The 20,311-nt window shown below is 58.0% G+C and overlaps 7 protein-coding genes across 7 annotated transcripts; 5 read left to right on the top strand and 2 right to left on the bottom strand.

The window, feature by feature from the left end:
* Positions 1-486: 486 nt before the first annotated feature.
* On the top strand, positions 487-3,546 carry DICSQDRAFT_46465 (uncharacterized protein; the record flags this gene model as incomplete). Its single annotated transcript, XM_007359778.1, has 3 exons — positions 487-1,224; positions 1,282-2,690; positions 2,745-3,546. The coding sequence occupies 3 exons, from the start codon at positions 487-489 to the stop codon at positions 3,544-3,546; spliced, it is 2,949 nt and encodes a 982-aa protein (XP_007359840.1).
* Positions 3,547-3,850: 304 nt separating this feature from the next.
* On the bottom strand, positions 3,851-6,126 carry DICSQDRAFT_30387 (P-loop containing nucleoside triphosphate hydrolase protein; the record flags this gene model as incomplete). Its single annotated transcript, XM_007359693.1, has 6 exons — positions 3,851-4,099; positions 4,274-4,458; positions 4,524-4,926; positions 4,981-5,500; positions 5,627-5,727; positions 5,788-6,126. Coding segments are annotated over 6 exons (1,797 nt in total), but the record flags the coding sequence as incomplete, so codon positions are not given.
* A 1,206-nt stretch (positions 6,127-7,332) lies between these two features.
* Positions 7,333-8,124, top strand: DICSQDRAFT_24591 (WD40 repeat-like protein; the record flags this gene model as incomplete). Its single annotated transcript, XM_007359687.1, has 1 exon — positions 7,333-8,124. A coding segment is annotated over one exon (792 nt), but the record flags the coding sequence as incomplete, so codon positions are not given.
* A 214-nt stretch (positions 8,125-8,338) lies between these two features.
* DICSQDRAFT_123825 (uncharacterized protein) lies at positions 8,339-9,374 on the bottom strand (the record flags this gene model as incomplete). Its single annotated transcript, XM_007360810.1, has 5 exons — positions 8,339-8,399; positions 8,444-8,741; positions 8,823-9,074; positions 9,137-9,204; positions 9,364-9,374. 5 exons carry the CDS (start codon positions 9,372-9,374, stop codon positions 8,339-8,341), a joined length of 690 nt encoding a protein of 229 aa, XP_007360872.1.
* Positions 9,373-13,420, top strand: DICSQDRAFT_151728 (uncharacterized protein; the record flags this gene model as incomplete). Its single annotated transcript, XM_007360809.1, has 7 exons — positions 9,373-9,403; positions 10,865-10,959; positions 11,099-11,224; positions 11,289-11,372; positions 11,421-12,013; positions 12,072-12,299; positions 12,352-13,420. 7 exons carry the CDS (start codon positions 9,373-9,375, stop codon positions 13,352-13,354), a joined length of 2,160 nt encoding a protein of 719 aa, XP_007360871.1. The 3' UTR covers positions 13,355-13,420.
* A 567-nt stretch (positions 13,421-13,987) lies between these two features.
* DICSQDRAFT_165324 (uncharacterized protein) lies at positions 13,988-16,888 on the top strand (the record flags this gene model as incomplete). The annotated part of the gene is made up of 12 exons (XM_007360808.1): positions 13,988-14,041; positions 14,088-14,167; positions 14,231-14,333; positions 14,394-14,441; positions 14,504-14,551; positions 14,608-14,729; positions 14,785-14,807; positions 14,864-14,944; positions 14,998-15,266; positions 15,326-15,471; positions 15,531-16,089; positions 16,148-16,888. The coding sequence occupies 12 exons, from the start codon at positions 13,988-13,990 to the stop codon at positions 16,886-16,888; spliced, it is 2,274 nt and encodes a 757-aa protein (XP_007360870.1).
* A 1,098-nt stretch (positions 16,889-17,986) lies between these two features.
* On the top strand, positions 17,987-19,825 carry DICSQDRAFT_165323 (HCP-like protein; the record flags this gene model as incomplete). The annotated part of the gene is made up of 3 exons (XM_007360807.1): positions 17,987-19,090; positions 19,193-19,398; positions 19,627-19,825. The coding sequence occupies 3 exons, from the start codon at positions 17,987-17,989 to the stop codon at positions 19,823-19,825; spliced, it is 1,509 nt and encodes a 502-aa protein (XP_007360869.1).
* Between the last annotated feature and the right edge of the window lie 486 nt (positions 19,826-20,311).

Genomic DNA, 20,311 nt, shown 5'->3' with positions numbered 1-20,311 from the left:
AGGACGCAATCTGAAGTCCTTATATACTACAGAGAAGTGTCCATGACTAATCGAAGAGTGGTTAGTCACATGTACCATAGTGCGATGAATAATACGATGGTGAAAGAATTGCGACGTATCGCACCATAGGATGAGTAAGAGATGAGTAAGGCATAGACCTGTCTAGACCGTTCTGGAGTAGTACGGATTGTCCTAGACAGTACCAGAAGAGTCCGGAAGCATAGCTATAATACACGAGTAGAGAGTCCCAAATATGGTAACATACTACATAAGCGACTACAGCTAAGCGCTAGGAGACGCATAGCCTCATGTAGTCCGGACCGGATAAGTCCAAGTTCAACATGCACTGACCCTCCTCTGCTCTGTGTCGACACTCCCGTCACTGGTACGTCTCTATGACACTGTAAGCAGCCATTATACATCCCGCATACTCAATATGCCTGTTTCTATATAGGTAATACGCATTAATTCGCATTGTGGGCGCCTATGGATCCTCGCGCACCGGAAGAAGAACCCGAAGAGCTTCACAATGGGTGGGGAGCTCTTTTCGACGACGACGACGACGACGACGATTACACTCCGTCCGAGTGCGACAGCGACCGGCTTTCCGACGTATCTGACTGGGACCTGGTCGAAGCTGCCCCCGAGGGTCCCATCCCGCCGATCTACCTCCACAACACCCGGGTCATGCGCGAGCGCCTCGCATTCTCGGTCTCCCGCACGCGCACCAGCATTCTTGATCGCGTCAAGTCTATATTAGCATACATGGAATCTGTTGACATGAATCTACCTATTTTTCTAGATGCTCTTAGCTGGGGCGACAACGCATGCATCTCCGACCCAAAAGTTCAGTACGAGCGGAGCGCCCTCATGGGCAGCGAAGAGCTGCCCCGCATTCTCGAGCGCTGGTACAAGGTTCCTCGTGCATCCACCTCACGGCATCACCACGTACGGCCCCAGGGCGCCAGGGAGGCTCTCGAGGAGTTCGCGCTAGGTTGTGTGGAGGAGATGGTGGATCGCGAGCTTGAGGCTAGCTCGCATCTCTTCCGTTCCCCCTCCGATTGCCTTTCGGAGGAAGGCCTGACTCGATTCCGGTTCTCGGAAGTTGCGGAGAGGTTGCAGGACAAGGTTTCGGGCGCTCCGAGCGTGTGGCGGCTTATCCATGGTGCGACACGGCGTTTCCGTCGTGTATCACAGGGTAAATCTCACAAAGATGTTGTTTCCGTAAGACTTGTATATGTACTTGTTGTGTTCTGGATGTAATTGAATTGTTTGTGTCAGGCGACGGTCACAATTATATCTCAGCTGCAATACCTTCGCTCTCGCACTCTGTCGGCTTGGACCAAGCCTCTCACGGTCTTCCTCAAGGCCAAGGGGACGTCTGCAAAGGTGCTGGACCTCCTTCATGCTCTTGGTATTACCATGAGCCACAGCTGGAGTGTGCGTGCATACTCTCATATCTCCACAAGCGCCATGGAGGCTGTGCGCCTGGCCATTCACCGTTTTCGGTGGTGGCTGGCGTACGACAATGTCAACTTTGCTTTCAAGGTCTTTTCTATGCGTTTGCGGAACCAGTCGCATTTTGACTCAGGGACCACTGGGTCTGTGTTTGTCAAACCATTTGCCCCGCAACCTCCACCACTTTCTGGGGAAGCACTCCAGGCTCAGCGCCGCATTGGTCGCACTAACCCAATCACCCTCTCCGACATCGCCAACTTGGACGTCGCCGCAGCCCCCCGTATTCATTCTCATATTGTCTACACTGTACTTCGCATGCTTCTCGATTCCCCAGAATTCGATTTCCCCACCTACATTCCTCAGACCGACCCAGCCTTTGCTCCACCTCCTCCCGTCAGCCGTCTTCCTGCCGGTCGTGAGAACATCACCAAGCAGTTCGTCCTCGGTACGGTCCACATCGATGAGTCAACATACGAGGGAACACGGGATCTCATCGCTGAGTTCCTCCGCCAGCTGAACCTCTTCACTGCCGAACAGATCGAGCACCTGGCCAAAGTGGCTGCTCTCATCTGGATTGGCGACCAGCTCACCATTGAGCGTCTGCGGGGGCTAGCCAACTATCGCTCTGAGGACCTCAATGGCTTTGATCGCCTGGACTGGCTGGTCTTTGTCTTTGGGTGGTTCCATCTTCTCATGGCCTTTGCAAACTCTCTGCACCGTCAGTACTTTGGCTCGCCCGCAGGGAAGGGCCTGCGCCAGGCCTTTGCGCTGCTCAAGCGCCCCGGACTCCAGTCGGTTCAGATCAAGGGCACCTTCTACCATCATCTTCATGAAGGCATCTTCCATGTGACAGAGGCACATATCCGCGATTGCTGGCGCAAGGTGGGTGGTGTGGCTGAGTTGGCTGAGCTGCGCAACAGGTCCCCAGCCGAACTCAAGCATCTTGCGGAGACCCTAGTCCAGCATTATGCATCAAATGACCGTGTCGAGGACTTGGAACATGTTGCCTCTGGAAGAGAGGATGACTTCCTCCGCCAGGCGGTCATGTGGAACCGTGATGCGTTACACTACATCGTGCTCTGGCACGCGATGCGGCAAGGAGACGTCGGACTCATGGAGGATCTCTTGCCCCATCTCTTCTTTCGCTTTTCAGGCGGGGGAAATCACAAATACGCGGTCGAAATTCTGGAGCTACTACAAGGGTTACACCGTGAGTGGCCCGAGGATGTAAAGTACATGAGATACTCACCGTAAACACAATGAGTGTGCGCTAACATGTTCAATAGGGCATTTGTGCGACAAAATTGTTGGGTCATCAACATGAAGGGGGGCGAGGAAGATTGGACGGCCATTGACTTGGCGATCGAGCGAACCGTCCGAGACGTGAAAGTGACATACAGACCAAGGGGACCAAACCAGTCCTGGGACCTCATGAAGCAGCGCGCGCCTGCAATTCCGACACTACGCACACTCAATGATGACATCTCCAGACAATTCCGAACTATATACAGAGGTATGGGGCACACAACACCCGCCAAGGAGGCCGACATCCGCCTACTAGATGAGCACTACAACCACGCCCGGCTACACATTTATACCCCAGGCCGCCATACTACAAACACTGCGGACAAAGCCAAGGAGTTCGTCAGTCACGGGTTCCACGTTGCGAACACGAAGATCATACCAAAATGGCATACCAGGCGCGCAGCATATGAGCGCGCGAGCTCACAAATTTGGCCTGAGAGTCACCGGACACCCGACGGTACGAGATGTTCGTGCAGAACTTGCAACAATCACACTCACGTAGCTCAGCTGCAGACTAGCGGGACCAGCCGAGGTGCGAGAAGGGATGCGACGACGGAGTGGGATTTGCCGCTGGGGGTTGTGAAAGATGGGAGACCTCTGGTTTGGTGGATGCTGCTGGAGCTGAGGGACTGGGCGGGGCAGGCGGAACCACACAGAATGAGGAAGATGGCGGTGGGCGATACATGTAGGCAGGATAAGTGTAAGGGGAGGATGTGTACACGTTATACGGAGGGGAAGAGTACGATGGCGACTGCTGATTCTTGGCGCGAGTACCTTGGATAGGTGTGGAAGGAGATGGCAAAGCGTAGGCTGGGTGCGCGAATGGCGACACAAGGTAGTGGGGGGGAGAAGCGAAAGACGGGGAGGGTGCGTTGAGCGCGGCGGATGAGCCCATGGGGCCTGTATACGACGCGACGCTCTGAGCCCAGTTGCGACGGGCCTGATCCCCCTCCTGATGCGCCCGGGCGGCCGCTTGTTCGCGCTGCTTCTGTATGGCAGCCTCGGCATGTCGCCGGGCTGTCTCGGCCTTGCGCTCTTCACGTTTCTTGACGGTGGCCGCCAAACGTCGGGCATCCTCTGCGAGATCAAGTTCTCGGACAATCTTGAGGACTTCGGCACCGTGGACGTCGACATGAGGCCAAGGGGGATTGAGGACTCGCACGAGGTCATGGATCGTCTTCACGTCTCGCCGCAGAGACGCGATGGTCGTGAGGGCGCCGTCGGGGAGGATGTTGTCGGCCTTGAGCGACGAAAATTTGTACTTTGTCCGCCGGGTCGTGAATCTCCACTCCACGAGGGAGCTTTTCACGGTCTTGAGATGGGTGCCGGCTCGCCGCTTGGGAGACATGCGCGATCGCAGGGGGTTTTCGGCAGAAGGGGGAGGGGAACCGGTACGAGGTGCTGCGGCCTAGAGCTCATCTTGTAAGCGGTCCGAAAGCCCTACTCAGACAGACACGGTACGTACCTGCTGATTCGACCCATCTCCTTTCTCCTCCCCATCCTCCTCGACCTCCAACGCGGTGTTGAAATCGTGATCGTCGCCGGTGGTGTCGGCGAGGGCATCCGGAGGTGGCGGTGCTGTGGCCAACGCCACCATCGCGCCGCTGGGTGTTGCGGAGGCAGACGCGGGCGGTGGTCCAGTGGTAAGGGAGGCGGCGGCGGCACAGTTGTCGCAGCAGCGGGAGGGGGAGATGGCTGAGGGAACGAAGATGGCTGGTGAGAACGACAGCCCACATACGTGGGCGCTAAGAGTTACGTACGGGAGCGTCGTGGCGGGTTGTCGAAATAGGCGTCTGCAACGTCTCTCCTGCACCCTTCCGCCTCGATCCAAGCCCGCAGGTTCTGCTCCACGGTCTTTCTGTACTTGATGACTGCTGCTGCTGTTGCTGCTGCTGCTGTTGTTGTCGCTGCTTTGAGTTTTTCTTCCTCTTCTTCGAACTCAGAGCCGCTGGAATTGTCAGCAGGTGCGCCACTCTCCTCTTCTCTCACCCCCGCCTCCTTCTTCACCCCCACCCTTTGGATGGCGGACCTCTCTACCAGCATCACTGCCGTCGCCTCTAATAAAGGCGACCGGCCTGCGCGACCGGCCCGTTGCAGCCAGACCGCAAGATTCTCAGGGACACCGAATTGCACGGCAAGTGCGATATCCGGTACGTCCATCCCCTGCGCATGTACTGTATTAAGTTGCTATACTCATAATTAATCGGAAAAACTTACCATTGCTGCTGCTTCTGTCGCGACCAGGATACGAACCTCCCCCTCCTTGAAGCGCCGCCAAGTCTCACGCTTGGAGTCCTCTGACCGTCGCGCATGCAAAAGCGCAATCTCCGGCCGCAACGGGTCCGGTACCATGGCTCGAAGCCTATGCGCAACCGCATGGGTCTTCGAGACATCATTAACGAAGATTATTGTACGTGGTATATCCTCCCTTTTTTCGGCCCCTGCGACTATGAAGTCGAGCGCAGCGAAATCGCTCGCTGACTTCATAAGTCGCATTTCTTGCTTTATGTTCGGACGATCGTTCCCCAGGTTCAGGTGGAACGAACGTGTTTCCTCAATGGAGAGGTTTGAACGTGTTCGTTCCAGCTGAAATGGGGTCAGAGTAGCCGACGTCACCAAGAAGGGCACAGGTGTCGGGACGAGTGCCCGAAACTTATCCAGCCCGCTATATTCGGTTCGGAAGTCGCCCCCCCACTGCGTTATGCAGTGTGCTTCATCTATGATGAACGCCCCAATACTGCTCGCGAATTTGGGTGTCGCGATGAGCTTTCGGAAGCAGGGGTGTTCTGTCATTTCTGGCGACGTGAGGATGATGCGGTACGTCCCCCCTTCGATTTCCTGCACTATCTTTAGGTCCATGTACACGTGGGTAAGTCGTATTTTACATACCTCCATTAGCTTGTCTGAAAACGTTGTTCTATTCACAGCGGCCGCAGGGACTTTCAAGTCGGCGAAGCGCCCCGCCTGCAGATCTCTCGTAAGTTTGTTCCCCACGGAATGTCATCGAAAATCATTCAAGCTTACTTGGTCTGCTTCTAACGCATTAAGAGGAGAGATTATGAAATATATCTTGTCGAATTCTACAAAGGTAGGCATGACGAATGGCATCGTCTTCCCGCTACCTGTCCCCGCTATGACCGTGCAGTCTAATCCCACCAACAGTGCCTCTGTGACATCCACCTGCCACTGGTGTGGTACCCTCCCTCCCATGCGCTGTTGGAAGGTCTCTTCGAGCCTTTGCCGTGTGGCCTCCGAGTTGTACCCACGCGAGGCTTTGGCGGCTTCTCGGGCGGCTTCCAGGATGGCATATGAGCGGCCGTATTCTTCTTCGTGGGAGAGTAGTCGGGGAGTAACAATAGCCATGTAGACTTAATTAGAGCAAGCCAGATAGGATAAGTTAGGAGGTCATTGTAGCCAGTACAGGAGGTTTCGCAAGGTGTAACTACAACAGCAGGCCGCCACATCGCACACTGGAGTCGTCCTCCGACTTTCTCGGACAGCCCCAAAAGGGCGTTGGTATGTCACACAGGTCACCGAGCGGGGAGTCACGGGGGTAAAGCCACCAGACGTTCGAGTGTCCGGATACCTCCGGTTTTTCGTATCCGCTTCACACTCCGAACGTCTGGTCACGAGACTACAGATATGGGAGAGGAACGTCACCGATCCCTTTCATGCCGGTGGGCAACATCGCCTGTTCCAGCTAACAAAGCTGAGCACGCTCACTGTGAGGATCATCGTAATGATTGATATCTATGTCCGCCGACTCTTCTGATACCTCATGTATTGTCTTCAGATTGGCTCCAAAGTAGGCGTGCAGGCTGCCGAAGTCCTGCTCAAGTTGGCTCAGCCAGTTGTCACGACCTTGTGTCTGACGATCACACAAACTGAGGGTCCGTATGCCAATTAGATTCGAGCTCACCGTTATCGCGGGTTTCTCACATCACTACGGCAGCCTCCCAGTCTCTCGGACCTCTATTATCCGCCTGGCCTCGCCTACACACCTTGCTGCTACGGACGGATGTCCAGTCCGAGGCTATTTGGATGGCCACTAGGATCTTGCGCGAACCTCACTCAAGGAGGACAAGATACGTCGACGTCACAGTTGACATGACCGCGCATTCTTCGGTTGCAGGGCTGCTCTGGGAATGCCGTAGAACCGCCACTATTGAGTCATTGTCCGGTTTGGAGAAGACCCTTCTCGAGTATCCCGTCCATCATACCTCATCTTCACTCGACAGATCATTTACCCTGAACACCCGGAAGTCTATCTCGTGGAAGGAAGAACCTGAAAACTGCTTCCTGGCACAGGGACTCAATCTACTGCCTACTACTTTGAATTTTCGATATTGTAGGCTCTGTTGCGCATGTCGCTACGATCAAAGCGCAAGACTAACAGCGATCTCGTTTTAGCTGGCAATGCAGGTCACGACGCGAACGTCACCGCCCTCGTGATCTCTACGGATGGGAGAGGGTCGCGACAGGATCATATGACACCACCATCATTCTCTGGGACGCTAACGTGCATGCATCTGCCGCGAATGGTTCGCCCTTGACGACATTGTCTAGGACCTCGTATTCTCGCCGGATAGCCAGTATCTGCCATCAGCAAGCGAAGATGGTCGGGTCAAGATCTGGGAACGGGCTCAGGATGCGCATACTGTCGCTGTCCTAGAAGGAGACAGAACTGCCTCTACCGGCTGTGCATGGTCACCCGATGGAGCTTTGATTACAGCTGTACACCGGACCGGCCTTGTAGAGCTATGGGACGCGCACACATTCCAACGCCTCCTCGTACTGGACAAGCTGAAGGCCACGCTTTGTCTCTTCTACTCAAGCATCGCCTTCCTCCCCAGCAGCAGATGGCTTGTCTGGAATACATATTGCGGTTGGGGGGTTTGGGATGTCCCTTCCGGTACATTCAATACGTTGGAAGCGCCGAACCAGGATTCCCAGCCCTATATCCACCAATATGATCCTCGGAGTCCCCGCCTCGCTATCAGCTACTCTGACCGCGGATCCAGGATCTGGAACGTGGAGACGAGAGAGGCACTCGTGCTAGCGGGAGCACACTCGGGTAACGTCTTAGCTATGGAGTTTTCCGCGGATGGTAGGCTAGTGCTGTCAGCCTCGCACGACAGAACGGTCAAGGTCTGGGATGCACATACTGGCGCCATGCTTGTATCCCTCGAGGGGCACGAGTCTGCAGTAGGCGCCGCTTGCTTCTCTCCGTGCGGGAAGTACGCCGCATCGGCATCCTATGACAAAACAGTGAAGCTTTGGGGGATTAGCGAAGGATCATGCTTAGCAACCCTCTCAGGGCACGATAGCAGGGTGGGGTGTGTCGCGTTCACTCCAGACGGGACGATGATGGTCCGCAGCAGAGAATGGAACTGTCTTCGGTCGTCGACTACTGGATATGATTCCTAACGAATTCGCGTTGCAGAATCAGTAGCGCTCCGTATTAGGCGATAGCAATCTGGGAGTTCGAGAGACAGTTTTGCTTTTGATGGATCGTTATTCGCAGCACGTCTATGGGACTTGACATCACACGGACATTCATCTCGCCGACTTGATCCTAGAGAGCAGCTAGCTCTGCTTTGAACGACACCATATCCCACAAGCCGAGACCCCTCAACCTTGGCGTCGACAAGCGCATGTGCAGGACGTGTCGCACACGCACTGAACACACGAGCAGTTGACTAGCGTTGCGTCCCCTCCACCCCCGGCGTTTCCTCCATTCCCGGCGTTCGCTCCATTCCCGGTGTTCCCTCCATTTCCGACGTTTCCATTATCGCCCGAGCCATTCTTGCTGATCTCCGCACCAATCGCCGCCCCACCCACTGCAGCGGTGGCTCCAGCGGTCGCTAAGCTTGCCAGCGACGGGGCGACGATCGTAGCACCGAGGCTCTGGCAGGCGGAGAACAGCCCACAGGTGAAGCCTCCGTAGAACATGGACTGGATGCCAGCGGCGACTGAACCTAGCACAACGAAAGATACGCGTTTCCCAGCGCGGCGTAAGACAGGATAGAGGACGCAGATGGAGGACGGGCGGTACGGACCTGCGGCAACCCCGCCTGAGGTGAACCCGATCGCGGGGAGGGCGATCGCAGCGCCGGTGACGGCGGGCGTGGGCACGGCGACGGCGACGGCGACGGCGGCGGCGCCGAGGGCTACTTTCCCCCAGTCCCGCCCCTCGGGCGGGGGTGCGGTCGCTGGGGCTGCTTGGGCCCCGTGCTGGGCGCTCGGGCAAGTGCACGGACGATGGGGCGGGGGACTATCTTCACGCGGGGGAGAGTACGGGGGAGGCAGGTCTAAGGACAAGAAGCAAGCCATGCGTCAGATGCGCATGATTCTATCGGGATTTGGCACGTACCGTGAGGGCTGCTAGGGCTCGGCGATTGGGGTTCTTCGTCGTCGTCGTCGGGAGGCGTGTCTTGTGGCCTTCATGAGAGTGGTGCGCGGAGGACGAGAGGATGACCTACCCCGCTTGAGATCGGCCTTGGGCGCCGTATCTTTTACGTCTTTGGCAGATGAGTCGTCTTCAGGACGAAAGGCCCGTTAGCATGGACGGTGTATAGAGATGGAGGCGGCTCACTTTACACTGTGACCATGACCGAGGGCGAGATGGAGGACTTAGCGGGTGAGGACGGACGGACGCGGGGGTGATATAGGCGACTATGAACTCTATCACGCTGAGGATGGATACAAGGTTCATTGATAGCAGGTGTGACCTGGGGCGATGCCATGCAGTGAATGCATGTTGGAGGTCAAGCGGATGAGGCGACAAAAGCCGTCGCTGTTTTTGGTTGACAACACTTCCGAATTGGGGGCTCGTCCCGTGAACGTGTGCGGCGGATGGGACAGAAGAGTTCTCTTCTACGCTTGATGTGCTGTGAGACCAGGGCAGAGAAGGGGGTCTGGATACTCTCCGAGGGCGATATGTGATACGGTTGCGGACCACGATGTGGGATGCTGCGGTAATTACGGTATTCGGAAGAGGTGGAAGACGGGTCACAAGGGCGAAACGATGATTTTGTTGACGATCTTGAGAGATGCGTGGCAGACTGATCTCACGTTGAAGTTGGTCGATGGTGATGGTGTATGACCGCATCGGCTGAGACGATTCGTAGTAGGTAGAGTAGGTGGCATGTAAGCGTTGAACGCACGGGAAGGAGGAAATTGCATGTGTAGGTATAGATTGAACACGGGAGAGCGTGAGAGAGCGGTGGGAAGGGTACGGGGCGGGACCGAGCAAATGGATATGGACATTACGACGGTGGCACGGCGGAGGTGGAGCGTAGAGCGGCGATGGGCGACATTGATAGCGGCGACGCAGCCTTGAACTCGCTGGCTCTGTATGTCGTCGGCATCCTCCGTCGCACGGCCCCCGACGCGTTTGGTAGACGGTGACAAGCAGTGGCCGCGCGCGTGACAGGGCGCGTCTGGAGTAAGCGCGCGCGCGTCTGGAGTAAGTGCGCGCGCGCGTCTGGAGTAAGTGCGCGCGCGCGTCTGGAGTAAGTGCGCGCGCGCGTCTGAAGTAAGTGCGCGCGCGCGTCTGAAGTAAGTGCGCGTCATCGGTGGCGGCCATCGGTGGCGGCCGTCCTCTCCTCGTCATATATATATACACAACGTCGTCCCAGCCATGGCCCCCTTCCAACTTTCATCACTACTACCGTCCCCATCATGGACGACTCTGACCTCGTCGCCAATGATGAATCTCCCCAGGTCGCGATGCTAGACGGCCTTCCTCAAGACTGGCCCAATCTCTCTCTCGGCGAACACACAGATAATCATCCCACCCCCGATCCCCCTCAAGCCCCTACCCCTTCTCCTCCACACCCCGAGCCCGCCCATGCTGCCGTTCCTCCGCCTCCCGCCTCTGTACAACACCTGTCCGACTCTTTGCCTCCCCCAACTACCACCGATGATGGCCAACCTGCAGTCCATCCCGAGCACGTCAACAAGCCCCTTCCTGCCCCACCCCCACAGCCCCAACACACCGACAACCCCGACCACCTCAAGAAACACCTCGCCGCCGTCCCCCCTGTCGCCACACAGCCCAACGCTTCTTCCAACCTCCTCCAAGATCCCGGCCTCAAAGATCTGGGATGGTCCGACCACGCTCCCCGCCCCGCTCACCTCATCCTTGGCTTGCATAACGGTGACCTCTTCACCCTCATCCGGCGTTTCAACAAGGTCAGTCACTTTCTTGGTTTTCGCCATCTGTCGCGCTGTGCTCGGGCCATGACCCGTATCCTTCCCCACTGGTCCCGTCCGAAGCACCGACACGGACCCCACTACTCCTCCGTCTGTTCCTCTTCTGACTCCTCTGCAGCAAGTACAACATGTTCGTGCCATTCCTCCCCCTCCACCCGGCTTCCTCGATCTCGAGATCGCCAAGGACGAAGAGTTCTCGCCTGACAAGCTCCGTGCCAACCTTGAACGCTTATACATGACCGTCGTATGTATCTCTTCACATCCATCCTCCTGCCTCCGTTCACGACCTGCATATATCATATGCATAGATGATAGGCATGGCCGCATTCGGCAAGCACATAGCACGCCTTCGCTCTTGGAACGAACCCCGCCGTACTGCTGGCTTCGCTATCGTAAGCTCCCCTCGCCCTCGCACGTAGCATATTGCTGACAAGACGCAGGTGTACTTCATATCCTGGTACCTTCGCATACTCCCCGCCGTGCTCATCTGTACACTTGTCACCCTCATCTTCCACGCGCCCTCTCGGCGCAAACTCTTTCCCCCCGCCCCCCTAGCCGCCATTAGCGGAACGTCCGGCAACCTCCAGGTCCCCCGTGCAGGCACCCTCGGCTCGGACGACTCGCTCACTGGCGCGCCCGAAGCCCATCAAGGCGAAGCCGTCGAACAGGAGGCCTCGCACTTTGTCGCGTCCATCGCCGCCGTCGGCGCAGGCACAGTCATGGGCCAGGGCGGCGCCCCGAAGCGCAAGCACGGCGAGGCGCGCGCACACGTCGCAAAGGACAACGAAGGCGAGATAGAGACGGAGGTGGACGCGCAGTCGGCGAGCGGCGACTCGATCGCGGGGGCGCTCCCGGACCCGAGCGAATTTGCGCTGCACGCGAAGAACGTCAAGGACCAGGCGCACTCGGGCGGGGTAGTCGACCCGGCCGCGCAGGTGGCGAAGAAGAGCGTGGAGAGCGCGATGTGGGAGAAGGCGAGACCGGTTATGAGGATCTTGGCCGATGTAGCGGATACATGGGAGAGACTCGCCAAGTGAGTGTTGCCTCTGTGCACGGTCGAGGTGGAAGAGACTCATGGATTTGACCAATAGCGCGTTGGAACCTGTGCCGCCTTTCCCAAAGTATCAAGCTCGCTTGCGCTTGGCCGCTGTCTTCGCCCCTTTGCTCGTCGCGGCTTTCGTTGTCCCTGCCGAGGTGGTCGTCCATGGCACTGCGCTTCTTACCGGTGTCATTTTCTTCTCGCAACCGATCCTCACAAGAACGTATGAGGAGCTGAATCGCCGAGTGCCAAACTGGCGCGAGTATCTAGAGCTCAGGCGGTAAGCAGTCTTTGTGTTGATTCTACACGAGTGATTTGACATCCCAGAGTAGGACTCTTCTCAAAGGTGTGCCGACAAATGCACAACTCACAGCCACCCTGCTGCGTATCGCCGAAGAAGCCAAGGCTCCGCTCCCCCCGCCGCCGCTCCCTCGTCCGCACCACACTGTCAATGCTGCTCGAGCGGCACGTCCGGACGTCTCTCATCCTCCACAAGCGGCGGAACAGCTCAAGTCGCACGATTTTGCGTTCAACACGGACAACTACGAGATCGAGGGCGTGGACCACGACCATCCTCTCGCTCATACGGAAGGCGAAGAGTCAACGGACGAAGGGACCTACGTGGACACGGATCGGGAGAGCGTCGAGGGCGGTGACGAGCCCGACAGCAAGAAGAAGCGGAAACATGGTTCAAAAATGCTCGGTTTCATCAAGAAGACGACGCGCGCAGGCGTCGGCGGCATCCTCGGCGTCGACCATCTCAAGGCTAAGGTGGGCAACGAGCACGCGAAACGCCGCCTCGGCGCCGTCGCGCAACACGACTCCGGTTCACAAGCCGTCCAAGAGGCCACGGACGCGCACGCGGACGAGAGCCTCGGGCCCGTCGACGAGCAGGAGGTCGAGCGCGGGATGGCGGAGAGCGCGCTGAGGCGCGAGGGCCCTACGAGCTTCTCTGCGCGCTTCCACGGGAAGAAGGGCCGCGTGCTCATCGTTTCCAGCGCGGCGAGCCCGTGCCTGTCGTTCGTCGAGGAGAAGCCGCTCCGCGCGGCGCTCACGAGGCCGTCGAAGGTGCCCGGTATAGGCGGGGACGTGTCAGACGGGCTCGCGCCGGAGATCACGGTCGGCATCGCGGACATCGTCGCGCTGCGGAAGGTGGGCGGGTTCGGGTGGAAGGGGAAGCTCGTCGTCGGGTGGGCGACGGGCAAGGACGTGTTGGACGGGCTGGAGATCGTGGATCGGTGGGGGGAGAGAAAGGTGATCACTGCGATCAAGGGGCGGGACGAGCTGTTCAATCGGCTGATTGCGATGGGTGGGCAGAAGTGGGAGTGTTTGTGAATGCGAAGTGGAGGGGGAGTTCAACTGGACTTGAAGTATGACTATCCATAAAGAATCAATCATTGCGGGGTGCGAGAAATGCAACCGACAGCTGTTGCGCTGTTGCGGTCGTTTTTCAGATCTGGAGTCATGAACAAAAACAGGTTACTTTACCAACCGTAAACTTCATCCGGTGGTGTGTGCAGCATACGTAAAGCCACGTGGATATTCCTGAGTTGTAAGGACATCTCCATACCAAACGCGCGCAACCGGTGGGCCGAGCTCAAGCCAGGAAGGGGAGTGAGGCGGAGAGCTGGAGGCTGAGCGTTAGTAGGATCGATTTAATTGACGGCGAGCGAAGTCACCCCCGCACGGAGTAAGCGCGGAGTGGCCCCGTGGGGACCGGAGAAGCAGCTGCCCGCACTCCGCAGCTTCAAGGTCCGTGTCCCATCTTACCCTTTCCATCCGTCCACTGCAGCCTCCCACAAGCCCGGCCAAGGCCTCAAGCTCACCTGGTCATGATACCGTATACTCCGCGCTCGATCGCAGCTCGCTCTCTTCCTCGGGCGACGACGACGCGTCCTGCTCGAACTGCAATCGTCGCCACACGCCCTGGATTACCTCGAACGATTCCCCGCGTGGGCGTGCCTCATAATGTCGCGTATCCGGCCGTCTTTGGGGGCTCGAGAGGACTTGCGACAGCCGCAGGTGAACGACACTACTCTGCCTCAAGACGAACCATGAATCTCAACAGTTCCATCCAGAGACCTCGTTCTCGTCTCTGCTCCCGTCCGCGCACAAGCCGCTCTTCGACAAGATCCTCATAGCGAACAGGTGAGACTTGCTCTCGCCCTGTTCTGCAGGTGAGCACCGGCTGAGTCGGAGCCGCGCGCGCAGAGGAGAGATCGCATGTCGCGTCATCCGCACCGCGAAGAAGCTTGGCGTCAGGACGGTAGCGGTGTACAGCGAAGTTGATTCCGACGCACTCCACGTTCGACTGGTACGTCTTCCGTGTGGCGTCTATGTAGTCTGAGTACTGGGTGTAACTAACAATGTCCAGGCAGACGAAGCGTACTGCATCGGACCCGCGCCGTCGGCGGAGAGCTATGTAAGCGAACCGCAATGTCCGTCGTACCCAGTATTAACCCATACCCTACACCATATCCGTAGCTCCGTATAGACAAGATCATCGAAGTCTGTCGCCAAAGTGGGGCTCAAGTGAGACTTCGTGTCCACATTGTAGCAGCCAGCGGCCGCGCTGACTGATGTCACAGGCCGTCCATCCAGGATATGGTTTCCTGAGCGAGAACGCGCAGTTCGCCGACCGTCTCGCGCGAGAGGGCATCACCTTCATCGGCCCACCCGCAAGCGCCATCGTGAGCATGGGTTCCAAGAGGTACATCAGGCACGCTCGTCCCTTGCTGGCTGACGTAGCTGACGTTGCGTCGTAGCGAGTCGAAGAACATCATGTCAGGTCCGTACGGAACGCCGGTTGGACAGGGGTACGAGTTAACTTGATGTTTGCTTCAGCCGCCGGTGTCCCTGTTGTACCTGGATATCATGGCACGAACCAGGACCCCGAGTTCCTCCAGCAAGAAGCCTCCCGCATAGGTGATCCTCACGCTGCCCCTCTTGTTGGGCAGAAGCTCAATGTGTATGCGCAGGATACCCTGTACTCATCAAGGCCGTCCACGGCGGAGGCGGAAAGGGCATGCGTGTCGTCCACTCCGAAAGCGAGTTCCGGGACGCGCTCGAGTCCGCACGACGCGAGGCGACGAAGTCGTTCGGGAACGCGGACGTGCTCGTCGAAAAGTACATCCAGCGCCCGCGGCACGTCGAGGTACAGGTGTTCGCTGACAAGCTAGGGGGATGCGTGAGTCTCTGGGAGCGAGACTGTTCGGTGCAGAGGCGGAACCAGAAGATCATCGAGGAGGTTGGTGCTGACCTGGTGGCTACTATATTCTTTTGAGGACTTACATATGATGCCCGCAGGCACCGGCACCTGGCTTGTCGTCGGAGCTGCGAGCAGATCTGAGTGAGAAGGCGGTCGCCGCTGCCAAGGCCGTAGATTACGTTGGGGCCGGGACGGTCGAGTTCATCTTCGACAATGACACTTCAAAGTTCTACTTCATGGAAATGTACGTAGGACTTACTCGGTAGACCCCCCCCCCCCCCAGCTGCTGACATTCACGTCCAGGAACACGCGTCTGCAGGTCGAGCACCCGGTCACAGAGATGATCACCGGCCTCGACCTCGTCGAGTGGCAGCTCGAAGTGGCCGCTGGCAACCCTCTACCCCTCTCCCAATCCGCAATTCCGCTCGTGGGACACGCCTTCGAGGCACGCATCTATGCCGAGAACCCGCGCAACAACTTCCTCCCTGACTCGGGCCAGCTCCTCTATCTCTCAACGCCCGAACCCACGCACGTTTTCGCCCCCTCGCTCGAGGCGTACCGCATTCCTGTGCCTGAAGGCAGCTCCGGCTTCACCCCAGTGCACAATACATCCGCGGCCATCGCCCCAACCATGCGCCTCGAGCAGGGCTTCGAGGAGGGGGCCCAGATAGGTGTGTTTTATGACCCAATGATCGCGAAGCTCGTTGTGCATGGGCAGGATCGAACGGAGGCGCTGCGGAAGCTGAGGACGGCGCTGGAAGAGTACAAGGTGGTCGGGCCGTCCACGAATATTGAGTTCTTGAGGACGCTCGCAGGGAATCAGGCATTTATCGATGCTGAGGTCGAAACTGGCTTCATTCCGGTATGTCCACGAAGTGATCTGAGGTTGCAGCATGGATATAACTGTGCGGGTCTGACAGAAACACTTCAACGAGCTGTTCCCGCCTGTGCCAGAGCCATCCCATGAAGCACTCGCCCAGGCCGCCCTTTTCGTCGTCCTTCGCGATCATCCCGCGCCGTCGACTCCCTCGCCCTGGACTACGCTCACCTCCCGTCGCTTCGCCGGCGACGTCTATGAGCGCACCATCACGCTCCAATCCGAGGAGGCGTCTGCCTCGCCATCGACAGTTCACATTCGCGCGTTGTCCAACGGCCGGTTCGACGTGACGACGCACACGGCGTCAGGCTCACACACGTTCACGAACGTCAGCGCGCACCTCGCCTCCCCTACCGCCGTCACGGCCTCTCTGGACGGCGCGCTCGTCCGCACGACAGTCGTTTCGCAGCGCCCGCCTGCCAACGTACCCGCGTCGAGCGGCCCGAGCACGATGGAACGGCTGCACGTCTTCCACGGGGGGAGGAAGACGACGGTCGTCCTGCCCTCGCCCGAGTGGCTCCTCTCGCTCGGCGGAGACGTGCTGGGCGCAGCGAAGGGCGCGCTGCGGGCCCCGATGCCGAGCGTGGTCGTCGAGGTGAGGGTGAAGGTGGGTGACAGGGTCGAGGCGGGGCAAGCGGTCGTCGTGCTGGAGAGTATGAAGACGGAGACGGTGCTGAGAGCGCCTACGGGTGGCGTCGTGAAGGCTGTTGGGTGCCAGAAAGGGGAGATGGTCGAGGAGGGAAGGGAGTTGGTGGACGTCGAACCTGAGGAGGGCGATGCTTGAGGGTGGGGTCGACGGTGATCACGGACCGTTCACGATCACAGCAACAAACGGCTTCGTACTTTACTGCCACATCTGGATGGACCGAAAGAGTTGTAACGAAACTTTATTATACTCGTCAGGGTGCATGCGGCTTGACTAAGACAAGTGCGGCGAGGACTAATCTAGGGCACTGGTGGGTTGAATCGCCAGACGAGATCGTACTGACTGAGATTATGTTACGGTGGTTATTGAAGCTTTGAAGGATGTTTCCGAAGATAGACTTGCTAGCTGATCTGACAGAACACATGGATCCTAGACCGAATCCTTCCTGCGCACTTCTTGCACTGTTCAGCAACGCGTCAACTTGACGTTCAATCCCGCTCTGTGTCCGACGATACATATTACCATCATCGATATCTCACCGTGCCGCCGGTGAGCTTGTAAGTATGCACACGGCCGTGATAGAGCTACAGCAAAAGTCAACGTACCATCGAAATCAGGGCGCATTTGAGAAAGTAAATTGCGCTGCCCTTTCGCCCTATCGCTTGGGCATTTGAGGGACAGTAACTATGGGTTGTGCACGATGCCGCTGAGTATCCCAGTAAAAAGGCTCAGAACCATCCTTAAGACCCAAAGGAAGATCCCTAACGCTCTTGGACCCTTACTGCGCATGGGGGTCCCTCGCTCTCTGGATAAGTCGACCTAGTACAAGATAAGCTCTTGGGGAGTCTAAACATACACTCGTTTCTGGGCGGTTTCCGCACTCAGTTCAGGCCGATGAGAGCGATCGAACGGCTTGCCGCCAGGATGGACACCCTAGACGTCATGCAGAGTCCAATCGTATTCGAGCCTAATAACGTTAGCCGTGCAATATGCCTTTTTCCCGTAGACTATGGGTGAGTACTGGGAGATAGCAGCTGAGGCAAGCATGGGAAGAAGTTGGTGGTCGGGATGAAGGTGATGGGCGTCTGATGGCGCGGTGTGTTCCCAGCCTGTCCTCCGAGAGCCAGCCTCCGACCCGCGCCTTTCATCCATCCATCCTTCTCCTCCTCCTTCCCCTCCTCGTACTCCCTCACCACCTCGGCCTCACCTCCTCCCGCGCCGTCGCTCTTGGCCACCATGTATGCTCAGCCTCAAGCACGACAATCCGCCAGCTTCACCCCCGACTTCGAACAGCGCCGCCCATCACCGTCACAGGACCCTATACCCAACGGCCGCCCAGGCTCCCAGTATTACCCTTACCCCCAGCAATCTCGCCAGCCCCAATACAATCAGCACGACGACGCACCCTATGACGGAGACGGAGATGACTTTTTCCAATCCCAGTCCCAGTACGACCAGCCATACGCAGCCAGATCCGTCGCCACTCAGTCGGTCCGCGCGCCGTCCCCACCCACCGGCCCTATCCTCGACCATTCCCACCTCCGCCCGGGAAACCAAGCCGCGCTCCTCTCGCACGAGCGCACGCTAGAGCTCTATCGCGCAAACGCGAAGAAGACGCAGGACCCCGACCTCCAGTTCGAGTTCGCCGTCTTCATGATCGACGCCTCCAAGACGATGCCGATCCCGTCCCCAACCCCGGGCAACGTCATGGAGGTCGAGAAGGCCATCGCAAAGCGCGACGACCTCGTCCACGAGGCCATGGGCCTCCTCAAGCGCCTCGCAGACCGTGGACACATGCCCGCCCAGTACTTCCTCGCCGACTGCTACGCCAACGGTATCGGTACCCACAAGAATCGCCAGGACTTCGACCGCGCTTTCCCCTTATTCGTCCTCGCTGCTAAACACGGCCATCCCGACGCAGCCTATCGAGCTGGAACTTGCTGTGAGAACGGCTGGGGGTGCAGACGTGAGTCTGCGAAAGCCGTCCAGTTCTACAAGAAGGCTGCCGCGGCCGGCCACCCAGGCGCCCTCTACCGCTTAGGCATCGCCGAGCTCAACGGGGAGCTGGGGCTTTCGAAGAGCCCGAAAGAGGGTGTGAAGTACTTGAAACGATCTGCGGAGGCTGCGACCGCCGAGTTCCCGCACGCGCTGCACGAACTCGCGCTCCTCCACGAACGCGGCATCGACAACGTGCTATTCGTCGACTACGAATACGCTGCGGAGCTACTCGCGCAGGCGGCGGAGCTTGGGTACGCGCCAAGTGCCTACAGGTTAGGCGAGTGCTACGAGTACGGCAAGATGGGCTGCCCGCAGGATCCCGCACTGTCAATACACTACTACGTTCGTGTTTCTCTCCCCTTCTCGATGCGTCCCGCCTGCGTTCATCCTCCCGGATGAACATTGACCTGACCATCCTGCGTACCCGCGTTTCTCTCCCTGCAGAATATTGCCGCGCAGCAAAACCATCGCGACGCGTGCTTCGCATTGACCGCATGGTATCTCGTCGGCTCACCAGGCGTCCTCCCACAGTCCGACACGGAGGCGTACCTTTGGGCACGGAAAGCGGCAGAGGCTGGGCTTGTCAAGGCCATGTACGCAGTCGGATACTTTCTCGAAGTCGGCATCGGTACGGAGCCGGACATGCAGGAGTACGTGTTTCTTCTTACGTTCCTCGGTTCTCTCCCTTTCTGTCGGTCTTCCACTCTTCGTCCCTGCGGATATTTCGGCACCTTTCGGGCTTATGCTATGCTATGCCTTGTCGTGTCATCGCACTCGCGAGCCAAGCATCATCTGATATCATCACCTCTCGTTCTAAATATATGCTCATGCTACGCCTTGTCCTTTGCTAACACATCCTTCTCCCACATCGCACACAGGGCGATACAATGGTACAAGCGCGCGGCAGAACAAGGCGACAAACGCGCGGCGCAGCGGCTCAAGGGCCCACAGAACACTGCCATGGTCGCTCCTGGGGGGCCTGGCTCAGTGTTGCAAAGACACGAGAACGGGAGCGGGGACCTGTCCACATCAGGCTCTGGCAAGAGCGGGAAGGACAAGGATTGCGTGATTATGTGATCTGCGTAGACGAGGAGGGGAGCGTGAGGATTGGTTCGGTGCTGATGAGGAGAGTGGGCGGGCGCGAGATACCACTGCTAAAGGACTGCGTGCCACAGGATGGGGAGGGAGCGCTCGGACGAGACGAGGTGAAACGGACACTTTCATTCCTTCAGAAGCGACAATACTAGCGCAGGACTCTAGCTACTGTACACGAGCTAATCAAGGCCGAGGAGCATATGGTTGCATCGTCATTGCTGTACTGTATGGGCGCTCGACGCTCCCCGACGCGGATGGCCTTCGAGCTTGGAAATTAAACACACCAGGCAACAACGTCTGCAAGCACGTCGGTCGGAGCTCGTATTATGCGGCCTTGAGCCTGCATTCAGTGATGTATTCTTTCGGGGCCTTGGATGCGATGCGGTAGAACTTGGTTTAATATGGGCGAGTGGACTGGTTGGTTAGACGATTGTACTATCCTTTCAAAAACCTCCGAGTTCCATTGTC

Source organism: Dichomitus squalens, assembly GCF_000275845.1.
Source record: "Dichomitus squalens LYAD-421 SS1 unplaced genomic scaffold DICSQscaffold_1, whole genome shotgun sequence".
Lineage (NCBI taxonomy): Eukaryota > Fungi > Basidiomycota > Agaricomycetes > Polyporales > Polyporaceae > Dichomitus > Dichomitus squalens.
The sequence above is the reverse complement of the archived record's forward strand: the minus strand, read 5'-3'. Positions and strand labels throughout refer to the sequence as shown.